At 41.5% G+C, this 17090-nt stretch overlaps 1 protein-coding gene across 2 annotated transcripts; it reads left to right on the top strand.

Annotated features, from left to right (window-relative positions):
- The first annotated feature begins 509 nt into the window (after positions 1–509).
- On the top strand, positions 510–16450 carry LOC106568412 (solute carrier family 71 member 1). 2 transcript variants are annotated; one of them, XM_014138731.3, is made up of 13 exons: positions 510–640; positions 729–915; positions 2497–2595; positions 3902–3964; positions 4387–4514; positions 4869–4983; positions 6169–6387; positions 7013–7126; positions 10440–10511; positions 11053–11165; positions 11914–12011; positions 12683–12846; positions 13116–16450. In XM_014138731.3, the coding sequence occupies exons 2-13, from the start codon at positions 835–837 to the stop codon at positions 13356–13358; spliced, it is 1509 nt and encodes a 502-aa protein (XP_013994206.1). In that variant the 5' UTR covers positions 510–640; positions 729–834; the 3' UTR covers positions 13359–16450. The 2 variants fall into 2 exon arrangements, with proteins under 2 accessions (XP_013994206.1, XP_082816648.1); XM_082960522.1 differs by lacking the exon at positions 510–640 and having other exon boundaries at positions 647–915.
- The last annotated feature ends 640 nt before the right edge of the window (positions 16451–17090 follow it).

The raw sequence follows: 17090 nt of genomic DNA, 5'->3' as shown, positions 1-17090 counted from the left end.
CGTTTCACATGACTTAACCACCTGGTATGCACCTTTGAGCATGCAATAGAAATTTACCATGAACAAAAAAGGACCTTGGTAGGCGGCGCTTCATTCAATTACACCTGCAACAAAAACAGGCAATGCATAATGTTCTACTATATGGAAGGTGATCCTAAAAGCATCGGAGCAGTAATAAAATCACTTGGTTAATCCTTTTTTTGACATGTTATTTCTGAGTAAAACACCTAGAATGCAATGCAGCATATGTTTCTTCATTTGGCCTCCCAATTATATTGTTTTGAATATTTGAAAACAGCTCATGTTTCTCAGAGTAAGCTGAGTTATGTTCGCTCTTTCAATTCAATACAGTTAACCACAACTAAATGTTTTATTTGGACCAGAGAATAAACCACAATAGATACGTTGTTTCCGGGTACTGCGCGTCCTTCTTTCGTGGCTGCAGGAAACGGTGTTTAGCCCTAAATCTGGTCTCAGATCAGTTTTCTCAACCTTTACCAGACATCAAGCTGATGCGTAAAACGGTGCCATAAAACCACACACTGATCCGCAGTCAGTACATTTAGCACCATCTCTAATCTTCCATCGCTGGAGTGCGCTGTCCTCGGTACAGAGGGAATCGAGAGGACGTGTTGATGACGTATGCAATATCCATTTTGTACATTATTCGCAGGTGTTGTCGATTCGGTCGGACTACTGGGTTATAAACACGTAATTTTTTTTTACAGTTAGCCTTCCAAGGCTAAATAAGAAGGCATCCTGGAAGAAGCGGGTGAACCGAAGATCCCTACGCAGCATGGATTCTATGTAACTCCGGCAAAATGTAATGAGGAGATGACTCCGGGAGAGAAAGATCAACAGGGTACCAACCGTATAGTGTTGGTCAAGAAAATTATCATGAAAGATGGGCCCACGGTATGTGAATTAATCGTCTTTATTTCGGCAGCCTATTACAACCGGAAATGTAGCCTATAGTATTTGTGTAATGTAACAATGTAACCGATTTCACATAAAACTGCAAACGATGGAGTATCAGCTGTGAGCGCGCCTGCGGTAGCAGCAGGCTATGACATAAGCGGACATTGTGTACTCGAGATACCTTGTGAAAATGAAACGGCTCTGTCAGCCTAAAGTGCGACACATTCTTGCGCTAAAGCTATTACCAATCCGTTTTGAAATGTGGATCAATGTGTTATTAGATGATCGATAATGATAGATGGTTACGTTGGAACGCCTATTGGAAGGACGCGGCCGGTAATATCTCGGGGTAGCGCCTTAAGGCCTATAGCTGCGGAGGAGCTTATTGAAGCCTGTATAATATTGTTATGTCGCTGCCATTACATAACATCCACCGGCTTCCCCCCAACGCAAGCTGTTTGCATGATAATTCCATAATCATGTATTCATAGACAGAATGCATTATCATGATAATGTGTTGTTTTCAAATTAATATTTGGATAATTGTTGTTGTTGATGATGCTGGCTGTGCTCTAGCCAATAGCCAGCTGTCAGGACCATGGAGGGTGTTACCATGGTGTTACCTTGGAAAGGAAGGATGACCTGGACCAAAAACACAATCACAGATGGCATAATAAAAAAAAGAAGGAAAACATTACATTTTGTACTATCCAGATGTAGGATCTTAATTTAATAACTATTTTTGGAGAATTACCCTGCACAGCAGGAAATGTAAAAGTGTAGGGTATTCGAGGTTTAACAAGGCTTCTGTTATTAGTCTGAGCTATGCATCAAAGTGGATTGAGACATTCATTTTATATTAGTGGTTTTATTTGTAATTAACACAACTTAATGCTTAGGCCTGACTATTTTTCACAACATTGAAAAGCCAGCAGTGATTGAATCGCCATTAGGCCTGGCTATTGTATGTCTAATTCCACAGATTAGGCTTGGTGATCATGACGTGATTTCCACCTTGCATGACAGCGAGCTGAGGTCACAACCACATCCCGCTCTCCCCCAGTTCTCACTCGTGTGTACATATTACATATACACAGACAAACTCAGTGCACTCACTGTCATCAACACGAGGGATAGTAATAGAAGGCCCACCTTCAATCTCTACTGTCATTTAACGGCCATGTCCCAATCTTCCCAAGACTAAAGGCTGCATCACTGTGCTGTGAAGTAGCTAGAGGCCTGTGCTCCTCTATCTCTGCCTTCCTCAAATACCACTGATGGACTCCTTCAGAGGTCCCCACGTGGATGTCTTCAAATAGCAAAGAAAGTGACTGATTCACCTTGAAAGAGAAGTGGAGCAGTGGGATTTCTTTCTCTTATTGATTTAGATTCAGACTGATTTAATCTTGATAATCCCATTCAGACAGCATCATTAGACATCAGACTCAGTAAATGGTAGCCTTTTTGAAATGCTGTTGAAAAAATTATCACACTGTGAGAGCTGTTAATTTGGTGGATGTTTTAAAATTGGATCGAACACAGTCTAAAATGGCCACCTTTCTTTCCTGTGTGTTGCAGCCGGGCCATGGCATTGGCAGACCCAGTGTCTCCCATGCTGTTGTGGTCATCTTCCTGGAGTTCTTTGCCTGGGGTCTCCTCACCACTCCCATGCTGACAGTGAGTTCCATCTCCAGCTGGCCTGTCTGTTTACAGATGTAGGATCTTAATTTGATCACCCTGAAGCAGGACATTTAAAAATGTTTAGTGTATTTGAGGTTTGAATGGCTTCTGAAGTTTGTAAATTCCATTGTGAAATTAGACTTGACTTTCTCTTTATGAAAAATGTATCAACCCCTACAAAATGACCATTCATTGTAATTCACATAATTCAAATTTCCTGTTGCTGCAGGATTATCTATCTTATCTATTTTATCTATTTTATTTTATCTATCTATTTTATCTGTCTATGCAACATGTAAAGTGTTGGTCCCAAGTGTCATGAGCTGAAATAAAAGATCCCAGAATTGTTCCATATGCACAACAAGCTTATTTCTCTCAAATGTTGTGCACAAATTTGTTTACGTCCCTGTTAGTGAGCATTTCTCCTTTGCCAAGATAATCCATCCACCTGACAGGTGTGGCATATCAAGAAACTGTTTAAACAGCATGATCATTACATAGGTGAACCTTGTGCTGGGGACAATTAAAGGCCACTCTAAAATGTGCAGTTTTGTCACACAATACCACCGATGACTCAAGTTGAGGGAGTGTGCAATTGGCATGCTGACTGCAGGAATGTTCAACAGAGCTGTTGCCAGAGAATTGTAATGTTCATTTCTTTACCATAAGCCAGCTCCGTTATTGTAGAGAATTTGGCAGTACGTCCAACCGGCCTCACAACGGCAGACCACGCGTAACCACGCCAGCTCAGGACCTCCTCATACGGCTTTTTCACCAGTGGGATCGTCTGAGGGGGGTGCTGAGGAATGTTTCTGTCTGTAATAAAGCCCTTTTGTGTGGAAAAAACTCATTATGTTCGGCTGGGTCTGGCTCCCTAGAGGGTGGACCTATGCCCTCCAAAGCCTACCCATGGCTGCGCCCCTGCCCAGTCATGTGAAATCCATAGATTAGTGCCAAATGCATTTATTTCAATTGACTGATTTCCTTATATGAACTGTAACTCAGTAAAATCTTTGAAATTGTTGCGTTTTATATTTTTGTTCAGTATATCTCTAGCACAGCCATCAACTCTCTCTCTCTCTTTCTCTCTCTCTCACTGCCAGTCTGTCTCTTATTTTCATCCCCATCTGTCTCTTCTAGTCTTCTCTCTGTAGGGTAGGTTTCTTGGCTTGTAAAACCGCTTGTTAAGCACACAGCTGTCTGTGTGTGTGTGTGACTATGGTTTCTTGGCAGTTGGCACCCTATCTGTGCAAGAGCCCCTTTTTAAAGATGTTTGTGGTTTCTCTGTGGTTTATTTTTGCAGGTTTTACATGAAACGTTTCCACAGCACACATTTCTGATGAATGGCCTTATTCAAGGTGTGAAGGTAAGATATCAGGCATAGAAATAACTTAAATACAAACATTTTGTTTGGAAGACTATGAACAGTATATCTCCCAAATAATTAACCAATTATGTAATTTATTGATCACTGCTATGAGGACCCGTAGAGTTGCATCCCTGAGCGATTGAACAAAAGCAGCACTCACTAATGTATTCTGGTACTCTATAAAAAAAAATATTCTAGTGTCTTATTATTTCATAACTAGTGGATGTTTAAGTTCATTGTAGGTTTATCATATGTCATTTCAGGAGAGCAAAGGGCAGCCATTTTCTTGCTGCTACTTGATTATAATTCAGCTCACTCTCATTTACACTAAAGATCAATGAGGCTTCTCATTACGGGTTCCCGGTAACATGACGTTCTTAACAGAGGCTCCTCCCCCTCTTTACCCTCCTCCGCCGCAGGGTCTCCTGTCCTTCATGAGCGCCCCTCTGATTGGTGCCCTGTCAGATGTGTGGGGCAGGCGGTCCTTCCTATTGGTCACTGTGTTCTTCACCTGCGCCCCCATCCCGCTCATGAGACTCAGTCCCTGGTAAGTCCTGCACCTCTCTTCTGAGCAAGAAAAAAACACTGCTGTGATTTGGTTCAGTATTCATTGTGTCTTTTGATTTGAATTAAACAATAAGTACATGTAAACAGGGAATCTTGTGTAGTGCTGTTGTAACAGTGCTGGTTTAGATGAAAATACCATATTATTCCACCTATGCACACACCACCATATAGCTGTCTGTTTTAACAATTTCAGTCAGCCTTTCAAATTGGTAAACATTTTGATGCCTGTCAATAGATCTTTAGAGTCTGTAGGAGTGTTTGTTGATCTTATTTGTCAAGTACGTGGTGTGGAATGCACTGCCTTGGATGTGACTGACAATGTTTCCTCCCTCAGGTGGTACTTTGCAGCGATTTCCATGTCAGGGGCTTTCTCTGTCACCTTCTCTGTCATCTTTGCTTATGTCTCTGATGTCACTGAGGAGCATGAAAGAAGCACAGCATACGGACTGGTAAAGAGCTAGTTAAATTTTTATTATGACTTCAACAGGGATGGGTAACTGATGGGAGTGGGGGCCACAAAACATCTGAACTCATCATGAGGGGCCGTAGTGGTTCATTGTTCTGCGTACCCACATCCATACCTACATATGCAGTCAGAGCCGGTCCTAGCCTTTTGAGGGCCATAAGCAAAGTTTTTGTGGGCCCCCACCTTGCGGGCAAAATATTTTAGCAGCTCCCCCTCTTGAAAGCGGGGCGTAGAGAAAATGTTAGTTTTAAAACAAGTTTGCTGCAATTCTACACATTTTGCTATGGGGCGGAGAGAAGATTGAGCAATTTTATAACTCATTTCATGCAATTCTACACATTTAGCAATAGGGTGGATAGAAATGTTTGCGGTTTTGAATGCGATATCTGAGTGTGTGACTAACAAAACCAATGGGGACCCCCAGGCTGGTAATTCTTAATAAATGACCAATCAAAAAAGATTTAGCTGACATGGGCTAATTGAGTGACTGTCAGTGATTGACATAACAAGAGGAAAACTGCTGATGCACAACCACATTTTGAAATTGCACCTGGTGTATTCTACTATTCTAACTCTCAACAGTACGTTTGGCCGCCAGTTGCCCATCCCTGATGTACAGTGTTTTCATCAGTTGATTGGGGTAGAGGATAGTGGATAATTCTATCTTGTCATCTTTCCAATTCTATTTGACAGTTATGTGGGTGAAGATCAAGTTCTGTACTTCTATATGGGTTTTGCAATGTGTTCTGTTGTGTTGAATAAGATGTTGGTTGTGTCATGTTTTTACAATCCTTCACACAGTGATTTCAGATCTCATGCAGTCCCTTGAGGTCACAGCATGCAGTCTGTCATATCCCATTGAATTCTCCCATCCTTTTCACTTTGTATTTTGAGCCCTGGCGTTGAATGAAGAATAGCATTCATTAACATGAATTACGTTTCCTTTGTATAGCTTAACCACTTGTGAAATGCGAAAAATAGCTGCATACATTGGGTCATTGACAGCTATTGGCTCCAATACCATAAAAAAAAAAAAAGTTAAATACACTACAGGACTTCATGGAAAACTGTGACAATTGTTGCTGAGTGGACTATCGTGATTAAATATTAATGGACCTAAAAAACACTAGTTTAGAACACACCTTGTCCTCTGTGTGTTTTCCTCTAGGTATCGGCTACGTTTGCAGCCAGCCTGGTGACGAGTCCGGCCATCGGGGCGTACCTGTCCGCGTGTTACGGTGACAACCTGGTGGTGTTGGTGGCTACGCTGGTGGCTCTGGCAGACATCTGCTTCATCCTGCTGGCCGTGCCTGAGTCCCTACCAGAGAAGATGAGACTCAACACCTGGGGAGCACCTATCACCTGGGAGCAGGCAGACCCCTTCCAGGTGAGTGCTACAGTATTCTATGCCATGCTATACCATGCTATGTGTCAATGAGATCTGTCTGGGATATACTATACGTACAGACACGTTAGTAGGCTACCTAGCTTCATCAGCGTCTGTGGCCATTTTGAAAAGCCTTTGGTGTCTCTGTTAGTTTAAAGCCTTTGGTGTCTCTGTTAGTTTAAAGCCTTTGGTGTCTCTGTTAGTTTAAAGCCTTTGGTGTCTCTGTTAGTTTAAAGCCTTTGGTGTCTCTGTTAGTTTAAAGCCTTTGGTGTCTCTGTTAGTTTAAAGCCTTTGGTGTCTCTGTTAGTTTAAAGCCTTTGGTGTCTCTGTTAGTTTAAAGCCTTTGGTGTCTCTGTTAGTTTAAAGCCTTTGGTGTCTCTGTTAGTTTAAAGCCTTTGGTGTCTCTGTTAGTTTAAAGCCTTTGGTGTCTCTGTTAGTTTAAAGCCTTTGGTGTCTCTGTTAGTTTAAAGCCTTTGGTGTCTCTGTTAGTTTAAAGCCTTTGGTGTCTCTGTTAGTTTAAAGCCTTTGGTGTCTCTGTTAGTTTAAAGCCTTTGGTGTCTCTGTTAGTTTAAAGCCTTTGGTGTCTCTGTTAGTTTAAAGCCTTTGGTGTCTCTCTTGTTTGCAGTCGATGAGGAAAGTGGGAAAGGATCCCACAGTTCTTCTCATCTGTATAACCGTGTTCCTGTCCTACCTACCTGAGGCTGGTCAATACTCCAGCTTCTTCCTATATCTTAGACAGGTAAATATCCAACTTGTTCCAAGTGTCGGGCTGTATCCAGATTTTCACTTCCTCATACCGTTCTTCTCTCACACCAGGATTTACAGTATTACTGGCTTAGTACAAAAGGGGGCTCCAAAAAAACCGCAAAAAAACCCATTGGGCGTCTATTACAAGAATGCTAACAGAATTAGCACAAGTAATAGAGGATTTCCATGGAGGCTGCTAGCTAAATATGCTAACGAGCGCAAACGGAAATAAACTAATTGCAAAATATTAGGAAATCCAGCTCATAAAGTTATACATACAGTATATAGGTAGGAACATTGCACTTCTGTTGTCATCTGATGACAATGAAGCTATTGTCTGCCGAATATGTTGCACTAATGTATTTTCGGTGAAGGAAAACAATAGTTACACGTCCCTGATCACTCTTGAAGCAAAAAAACACTGACTTTCAATATAAAACGTGATCCCTGTCAATACACAGCTGGACTCAACTGCTCGTGCTTTCTCCCGTTGTGCCATTTACAAACAAACACGTGACTGGCTCAACTGTGCTGGGGAACCATGGTAAACTTCATAATGTAAAATAATGTGACAGGTGAAATGAAGAACAGAATCTGCTTTATCTCCTAACAAATTGCACAAGTTTACAACAGGTATTTACTTAAAGTAGCTACAACTAAAAAAAATGTATTGTGGTAAATAGTTTTGACAGCCACAGGATGGTTTTTCAATACTATTTCCAAATTACCTGGTATATATGGTATACTGCCAAAGTCTAGTTGATCCTCTACCTTAGACAATTAAACCAATTAAGCCTTCCCCATTTCTCCTTCTCCCAAATCCAGTCAGCTGATGTTCTGAAAGAGCTGCAAAATCTGGACCCCTACAAATCAGCCGGGCTAGACAATCTGGACCCTTTCTTTCTATAATTATCTGCCGAAATTGTTGCAACCCCTATTACTAGCCTGTTCAACCTTTCTTTCGTGTCATCTGAGATTCCCTAAGTTTGGAAAGCAGCTGAGGTCATCACCCTCTTCAAAGAGAAAGACACTCTTGACCAAAAATGCTGCAGACCTATATCTATCCTACCCTGCCTTTCTAAAGTGTTCAAAAGCCAAGTCAACAAACAGATTACCGACCATTTCGAATCCCACCGCACCTTCTCCGCTATGCAATCTGGTTTCAAAGCTGGTCATGGGTGTACCTCAGCCACGCTCAAGGTCCTAAATGATATCTTAACCGCCATCGATAAGAAACAATACTGTGCAGCCATATTCATTGACATGGCCAAGGCTTTCGACTCTGTCAATCACCACATCCTCATCGGCAGACTCAATAGCCTTGGTTTCTCAAATGATTGCCTCGCCTGGTTCACCAACTACTTCTCTGATAGGGTTCAGTGTGTCAAATCGGAGGGCCTGTTGTCCGGGCCTCTGGCAGTCTCTATGGGGGTGCCACAGGGTTCAGTTCTCTGTTCTCTGTATACATCAATGATGTTGCTCTTGCTGCTGGTGATTCTCTGATCCACCTCTACGCAGACGACACCATTCTGTATACTTCTGGCCCTTCTTTGGACACTGTGTTAACTACCCTCCAGACGAGCTTCAATGCCATACAACTCTCGTTCCGTGGCCTCCAACTGCTCTTAAATACAAGTAAAACTAAATACATGCTCTTCAACTGATCGCTGCCTGCACCTGCCCGTCCGTCCAGCATCACTACTCTGGACGGTTCTGACTTAGAATATGTGGACAACTACAAATACCTAGGTGTCTGGTTAGACTGTAACCTCTCCTTCCAGACTCACATCAAACATCTCCAACCCAAAGTTAAATCTAGAATTGGCTTCCTTTTTCGCAACAAAGCATCTTTCACTCATGCTGCCAAACATACCCTCGTAAAACTGACCATCCTACCGATCCTCGACTTCGGCGACATCATTTACAAAATAGCCTCTAATACCCTACTCAATAAATTGGATGCAGTTTATCACAGTGCCATACGTTTTGTCACCAAAGCCCCATATACTACCCACCACTGCGACCTGTACGCTCTCGTTGGCTGGCTCTCGCTTCATACTCGTCGCCAAACCCACTGGCTCCAGGTCATCTACAAGACCCTGCTAGGTAAAGTTCCCCCTTATCTCAGCTCGCTGGTCACCATAGCAGCACCCACCTGTAGCACGCGCTACAGCAGGTATATCTCTCTGGTCACCCCCAAAGCCAATTCATCCTTCGGCCGCCTCTCCTTCCAGTTCTCTGCTGCCAATGACTGGAACGAACTACAAAAATCTCTAAAACTGGAAATACTTTTCTCCCTCACTAGCTTTAAGCACCAGCTGTCAGAACAGCTCACAGATTACTGCACCTGTACATAGCCCATCTATAATTTAGCCCAAACAACTACCTCTTCCCCTAATGTATTTATTTATTTTGCTCCTTTGCACCCCATTATTTATATTTCTACTTTGCACTTTCTTCCACTGCAAATCTACCATTCCAGTGTTTTACTTGCTATATTGTATTTACTTCGCCACCATGGCCTTTTTTGCCTTTACCTCCCTTCTCACCTCATTTGCTCACTTTGTATATAGACTTATTTTTCTGCTATATTATTGACTGTAGGTTTGTTTTATTCCATGTGTAACTCTGTGTTGTTGTATGTGTCAAACTGCTTTGCTTTATCTTGGCCAGGTCGCAATTGTAAATGAGAACTTGTTCTCAACTTGCCTACCTGGTTAAATAAAGGTGAAAAATAAATAAAATAAAAACACCTGCTCTTCATTTACCCAAGACTGCTAAAAACGTATCTTTCATTTATCTGCGCCATCTGGCAGTAAACATGAGATTTTGGTATTATTATACCCGGCTACGGGTACCCAGCCCCATGTAGACTATCTGTGTGAGTGAGACCTAGCAAACTAACCTCAATATTGTGTGCAGATTTCTAATGAAAACATCATCCACATAAAATTCAACACATCAAATCATCTCAACAAGAGATGAAGAACAGTTGAGTTATTTCTGTACAAGGTGTCGTTTACCACAGGTTCAGTTCGTTATAGCTGGGTGACTGTAATCATAGAGATTTCGTTCTTTCGCCGTTCCTTTCTCTTCTACTTGAACAGCTCACTCTCCATTGAGCACAGTCAAGTGCTTGTCATTTAACATAGTGGCATTAATTTGCTTTGGAGTAAAGAGGGAGACTAATGCTGTTTTATGGCTTTCTCCCTCTGTTTATAGCTCTCTCTCTTTCTGTCTTTCTCCCTTTCTCTCTCTTTGTCTCGCTCTCCATTTATTTTTATTTCTCAATCTCTCTATCTCAGGTCATTAACTTTTCATCGGCAACAATCGCAGTGTTCATCGGGGTGGTTGGGATCCTCTCCATCATAGCTCAGGTATGTATCTGGTGCAATACTCCTCCATTTAACTGTCTGTGGGAGACTGCAATGTGTTACTGAACAATCAGTTCTAATCAAGTCTTAGGTTAAAAACATATGTCAGTCCAAATTAGTTATTGTCCTTTGGAATTGAATCCACGTTTAGATGTAAAGAATGCTGACATTTTTTATTTTCATTATTTAACTAGGCAAGTCAGTTGAGAACAAATTCTTATTTTCAATGATGGCCTAGGAACAGTGGGTTAACTGCCTTGTTCAGGGGCAGAACGACAGATTTTTATCTTGTCAGCTCGGGGATTCGATCTTGCAACCTTTCGGTTATGAGTTCGATGCATGCCCGCTCTAAAAAGGCATTATAATGTAATGTAGCAAATTGTGTAATTCCTCTGAATACAATATTTGTGGAGTGTGCCTACAATAAATATTAAATAAATTAGCACTTTGTAAAGCACTTTGTGATGACTTCTGATGTAAAATGGGCTTTATAAAAACATTTGATATTTTTTTTAATGTATTAATTGTTTGCCTCTTGTTGCAGACACTTATTCTGACAGTCTTGATGAGAACTATTGGAAACAAGAACACGGTCCTTCTGGGCCTGGGCTTCCAGATTCTACAGCTGGCCTGGTATGGCTTTGGGTCAGAACCATGGTGGGTCAGCTTCAACTCTGTCTGCTGTACTGTGGTTACCTTAGTATTATCAACAGGGCTGGCCTGTACTGTGGCTACCTGAGTAATATCAACAGGGCTGGCCTGTACTGTGGCTACCTGAGTAATATCAACAGGGCTGGCCTGTACTGTGGCTACCTGAGTAGTATCAACAGGGCTGGCCTGTACTGTGGCTACCTGAGTAGTATCAACAGGGCTGGCCTGTACTGTGGCTACCTGAGTAGTATCAACAGGGCTGGCCTGTACTGTGGCTACCTGAGTAGTATCAACAGGGCTGGCCTGTACTGTGGCTACCTGAGTAGTATCAACAGGGCTGGCCTGTACTGTGGCTACCTGAGTAGTATCAACAGGGCTGGCCTGTACTGTGGCTACCTGAGTAGTATCAACAGGGCTGGCCTGTACTGTGGCTACCTGAGTAGTATCAACAGGGCTGGCCTGTGTTGACAGTTAAGTACAGTTAGACAACAGATAGAACTCACACTATTTAAAACATTTTATAAATACAGAATATTATAAGTCCTTGACTGTCCACTCTATTGTTAACAAAACCTTAATGCAATTATCTCTCTTGTTCAAATGAAAAACGATCTAAAAAAAAAGGAAGCAAAAGCGAAGGGGAATTGTGATCAGTTTTATCAGAGGTCACTGAGCGTGCTCAGAAGGGCTGGTCCTGAGGGTGTGGTTACTAGTTCCTATAGCTAAGTGTCTGTCTGTCTCCTCTCTTGTGTAGGATGATGTGGGCTGCAGGTGCAGTAGCAGCCATGTCTAGTATCACCTTTCCTGCAGTGAGCGCCCTGGTGTCTCGCAGTGCAGACCCAGATAAGCAAGGTAAGACATTCCCTTTATTTCTCTTTTCTGTATGTACTTCATCCGTTTGTCCTGCTCTAAGATATTTCCCTTCATGTAACCTGTCCGTTTGTCCTGCTCTCTTCGGTACCACCTTTCTTCCTTTGCCCCCCCCCCGTTGTCATTTTGAAAGTGAATCAATATGAAAAATATGTTTGCTGGACATTTTCCATTAAGACACACCACAGTATATAAAGGCATGGATGTTTTAACTTTGACTATTTGTTTCATAGCAGACGTATAGCAGAAATTTAAGGCACCCGAGTGGCGCAGCAGTCTAAGGCACTGCATCTCAGTGCTAGAGGCGTCACTAAAGGTCCTGGTTCTATCCCGGGCTGTATTACAACTGGGCTGTGATCGGGAATCCCATAATAGGACGGTGCACATTTGGCCCATCGTTGTCCGGGTTAGGGTAGGGTTTGGCTGGGGTAGGCCGTTATTGTAAAATAAGAATTTGTTCTTAACTGACTTGCCTAGTTAAATAAAAATATCCTGTGGTTATCATTTGACTTTGTTCTTATAGGCCTTGATCAGAAACAAAGTCTCATGGATGTTTATGTATCTGTATCCTCTGTGATGTCATGCTGTTCTGCCCAGGGACCACAGGTACTCATGGTCCCTGACAAATAAATGTATAACCTGTCTCTCCTCAGGTCTGGTTCAGGGGATGATCACTGGTATCCGAGGCCTGTGTAACGGTCTGGGCCCGGCACTGTACGGACTTATCTTCTTCATGTTTAACGTAGAGCTGAACACAATCGATCCCATCCAGGGAGAGTACCCCATCGACCCTTTACCTATTAACCCCCCGACTGAGGTAAATGAATCACGATCACCAATGACATCGTCATTGTTACTCTAGTATAGGCAGACTTTATATAGCTGTATACATTTCTGTCTCATTTAGCTTTAACACATGTTTCTTCCTAAGTAGGTACTTGCAATCTTCCCGTTGCCACATTCCTTCATCTTTCTGTTTCTTTATTCAGAGATGGGTTATATTCTTTGTGTTGTATGAATGTCAAATGAAGTTCCTACAGAAAAATGAAGTTTTGTATCTATAATACCGTGTCTCTCTCCATACAGAAATCCTTGATCCCCGGCCCTCCCTTCCTGCTGGGCTCATGCACGGTGGTGGTGGCCTTCCTGGTTGCCTTGTTTATCCCTGAGAACACCGAACCTCCGGTGGTGACCTGCGCTGACGCCAAGGATACCTCCATGCTAGCCGGCGTCCACATCAACACCCCGTTACCGGGCAGCGACGAGGACACGCCAGCGCTGACCAGCGACGAGGACTTTGAGCCCCTCCTGCAGGACAGCGTTGTGTGACTGAGGGAGGGCAGCAGGTGGCTCCTGCAGAACAGAATCGTGTGACTGAGGGAGGATGGAGGGCAGCAGGCGGCTTTGGTATTATTACACCCAGCTACGGGTACCACGCCCCCCATGTAGCCTACGTATCCCCAACGGAGAAGAGGGAGAGAGGCCTAGCTAACAAACCTCAATATTGTGTGCAACTCTGCACTGCACAACCAACCGGTCCCCGCCCCTGTCCCATAGGAACTAGTATTTTCTTTTAGGAGGATTGGATTTGCTGTTTATGATGTGATCTTACAGGGGATGTTTTTTTGGTTTTTACCTCTAGGACTCTAAGTTTTAATTCTGAAGGGAGCGATAGCGAAGATGGCGGACCCAGCGGGCAAAACTGGTTACTGGTTGGTATCTGGTGCCATTTCAACCAGATTTGCCCGCTGGGGAGATTGAGTTGTTCAGTAGAGGTAGAAGGGAAAGAGCTTGCTGTGCCCGGAATTTGATTGCTTTAACGAATCTTCAAGCTCAGCATTTACTGTAGTCCTCACCTAATGGTACCTCAATACAAGGAGGCTTGAACCGAATCTGTGAAGTGCAAGGAGATATGTGCCAGTAGTCAGTCAACAACACTTAAAATATTTACTTAGAAGACTTGTTCACTACGAGCAGCCATAAGATTACGACATTATAAAAGGGATGAGATATATACTGTAAGTCCGATATTTCATGGGAGCTTCTGTTCACAAGCCTTACAACAACTCATATCATTCAGAGAGCAGTTATCATATCATTGTCTTATAACTGGTGGGGAAACATGGGAGATTAGGATGGGATATAGGATATTTGACATAGGAAGATTAGATCTTGGTGTAATTTTTACTCCCAAGATCTCAACTTCTCACTTTATTGTGCAGAGTTTTGGTACTTGAACCACTGGTCCTAGAGTAACTGCTAAAAGTGTTCCTGTATATTGAGAACATGGAACTATTTAAGATATTCACTGGATGTGGCATCCTGTCAGTAGGAGGCAGTGCTGAGGTGTGGATGATGCCATTAGGTTATGGTTGTCATGGTTTTATGCAGTGCTCTGCAGTTTCTGTTCAGTCTGCAAAATCTTGATTGCTACTGTACTAAAAAGGGTTTTTATCTTAAAATATATGATGTATTTTATTTATATTATCCATACTGTAAAAATAATATTGCTAACGTTCTGCAACATATTGACAGAAATGTCTAGGCTACTCTGGTAGTAATAATAATGTATTTAACTTAGAGGAACAAGTTGTTACTGGTTCTTTTTTAATTTTTGGGCGAATTTTTTTAAATCTTTTTTTTTTAAGTATAACCTTATCCTGAAATATATTTTGGGGGTGGACATTTTTTTTGGGGGGGGGGGAGGTGACAAAATCATGACTTTCAATCATTTTTTTTTTTTCTTTCACTAAATATGTCCCAGTGTTGCAAGCTACCTCAGCTTTAAAAATTACTTATTTTGAAGTCTGATTTTAACGTGGTTTAACCATCATCTGCAAAATCATCGTTAGCTCAAATAGTTTTCACCCCCCAAGAGTCAAACTTAGCTAACCCGGGGTTTATAAAATATAAATTAAGAGAAAGCAATTTGACCTGATCAAATCCATTAGGGGCACATTTTTATTGTACATAATGATTATTTTCTGTGAGGTTGTCACAATGTGTAAATGTTCATATTTTATATGTACATACTGTATTGAATTAAAGGTATTAGCCTGTATACCTACAGGTTACGCTTTTAAAACTAATATTTACCCCTCATGAACAACAACGCCAAGTTGTTTTCCCTAATGTGAATGAGGAAGTAGTTTGTCTAGACCTACAGCTGTATGTAAAGGTACTCAATACCCATGTCAAGTTGAGTATGTACTGAAGGAGATTCCTGTTTGGATGCATAATGCATGAATAGTGACTAGCTGTCCATGGATCTTTTTAAGAGTATAGTATTAGAAAGCTCACAAAATGTGTTGTACCTGAATGTGAACTTTTAAAAGTATTTATATTCCTCAAAAAGTGGCTATGGGGACAGAAAGACACAGCTACACATGTCTTCCTGTCTGTCCCTGAAATGAAACAATAAACAATATATTAGGTATACAGTTGATTGGTTATTGGTTGTGCTCAGACAGAGATTGTGAGTGCTTCTGCTTTCCCCTGACGGTTTGCCAGTCATTTCCTTGTTCTCTAAGGTACATGTACGCAGGTTCCTATCAGCGAGGGAAATGATTGAAGTGAGCAGGAGAAGGTAAAGCTTCCTATCTGTCACCTCCAACCCCAATCCTGTTGTGAAGTATTTTGACCAAGAATCCATAAATTGATGTCAGAAGGTCAACAGCTACTTTCGTCAGTGACTGTTGTTGAATTTCCTCCAGTGTTATATTGTACCCGCCTGTAAGAGTAAAAAGGAATTATTATTATTATTATTATTATAAATTCTATGATGAAGACTATTGTATTGTATATGTTATGGAAAAGTATATCGGAATGGTTACAATACATATCTCTAGGACTGCTATATTTTGGGAACACGTTTAGAAATTCATTGCCCACAAATCTGAAATGCACCCCATTAAGTATTTTTCTTATTTTGTGTAACATGATGATGATTTTGTTATCATAGTTGCACATCAACTTCATAGTTGTGTTTGTATGATGATGATTTATAACTGAGACAACATATTCCACCATGTGCTCTTTATGTCTGTATCTACACCCAGCATCTTTGAGAGGATTATTATACAAACGTGCCTAACAAGTGAACATGTTCATTTCTGAAGATAAGACAAATGACTATAGCTTTGTCTCAAACTGGCACCCTATTCCCTTATTAGTGCACTCCTTTTGACCAGGGCCCCATCGGGCTCTGGTCAAAACTATTACACTATATAGAGAATAGGGTGCCATTTGGGATGCAGCCTAACGGTGTACATGAAGTGGAAGTTATTGCTCATGATAACCCAAACAAATGAAATATAAACGGGCTATGTATATATACCTCTTAAGTCTTGTCTTGGGAAAAAAGGAAAAAGGTTGAATTGTAATAATAAAAAAACATGACCTAAGTCAAGTAATGTAACCTATTTTAACGGTGTTCATATTTTGATCACATGGTGGCGGTGTTGTGCTGTGTACTTTCCCAATAGAAATCAAGATGGAAGATTTTAGCTGTGAGTGGGCAGGCTAGCGTTTATTAGGATGAGTCTTGTCCAGGAGGCAGAGCTATTTTCCGCTAGATGAGCCAGCTGCAAAGTCAAAATTGTCTATATTGAAAAAATGTATGAAAACAAACATTTTGCTTTGTCTTAAATTAATACCAAAAAGCTTCAAATAAGGTTAGGGTTAGCATTAGGGTGGTGGTAAAAGTACTCAATTGTCATATTTGAGTAAAATTAAAGATACCTTAATAGGAAATTACTCAAGTAAAAGTGAAAGTCACCCAGTAAAATACTACTTGAGTAAAAGTCAAATATACTTAAGTATCAAAAGTATAAATCATTTCAAGTTCCTTATTTTAAGCAAACCAGACGGCACCATTTTCTTCTTAAAAAAATAAATACAAAAATAAATCATTACGGCTAGGGTCACGCTCCAACACTCAGACATAATTTACAAATGAAGCATGTGTTTAGTGAGTCAGGCAGGTCAGAGGCAGTAGGGATGACCAGACTCTTGATAAGTGTGTGTGAATTAGACAATTTTTCTGTCCTGCTAAGCATTCAA

Source organism: Salmo salar, chromosome 13, assembly GCF_965601325.2.
Source record: "Salmo salar chromosome 13, fSalSal1, whole genome shotgun sequence".
NCBI lineage: Eukaryota > Metazoa > Chordata > Actinopteri > Salmoniformes > Salmonidae > Salmo > Salmo salar.
Note: the sequence above shows the minus strand (reverse complement) of the source record. Positions and strands in the feature narration are given on the sequence as shown.

What these genes read in the sequence shown, in the direction of transcription:
- LOC106568412 (XM_014138731.3), top strand. Translation starts at nt 835, where the DNA reads ATGACTCCGGGAGAGAAAGATCAACAGGGTACCAACCGTATAGTGTTG. An exon ending in GCCTTATTCAAGGTGTGAAG is followed by an intron (nt 3,965 to 4,386) that starts GTAAGATATCAG and finishes CCTCCGCCGCAG; the next exon opens with GGTCTCCTGTCCTTCATGAG. An exon ending in AGCAGGCAGACCCCTTCCAG is followed by an intron (nt 6,388 to 7,012) that starts GTGAGTGCTACA and finishes TCTTGTTTGCAG; the next exon opens with TCGATGAGGAAAGTGGGAAA.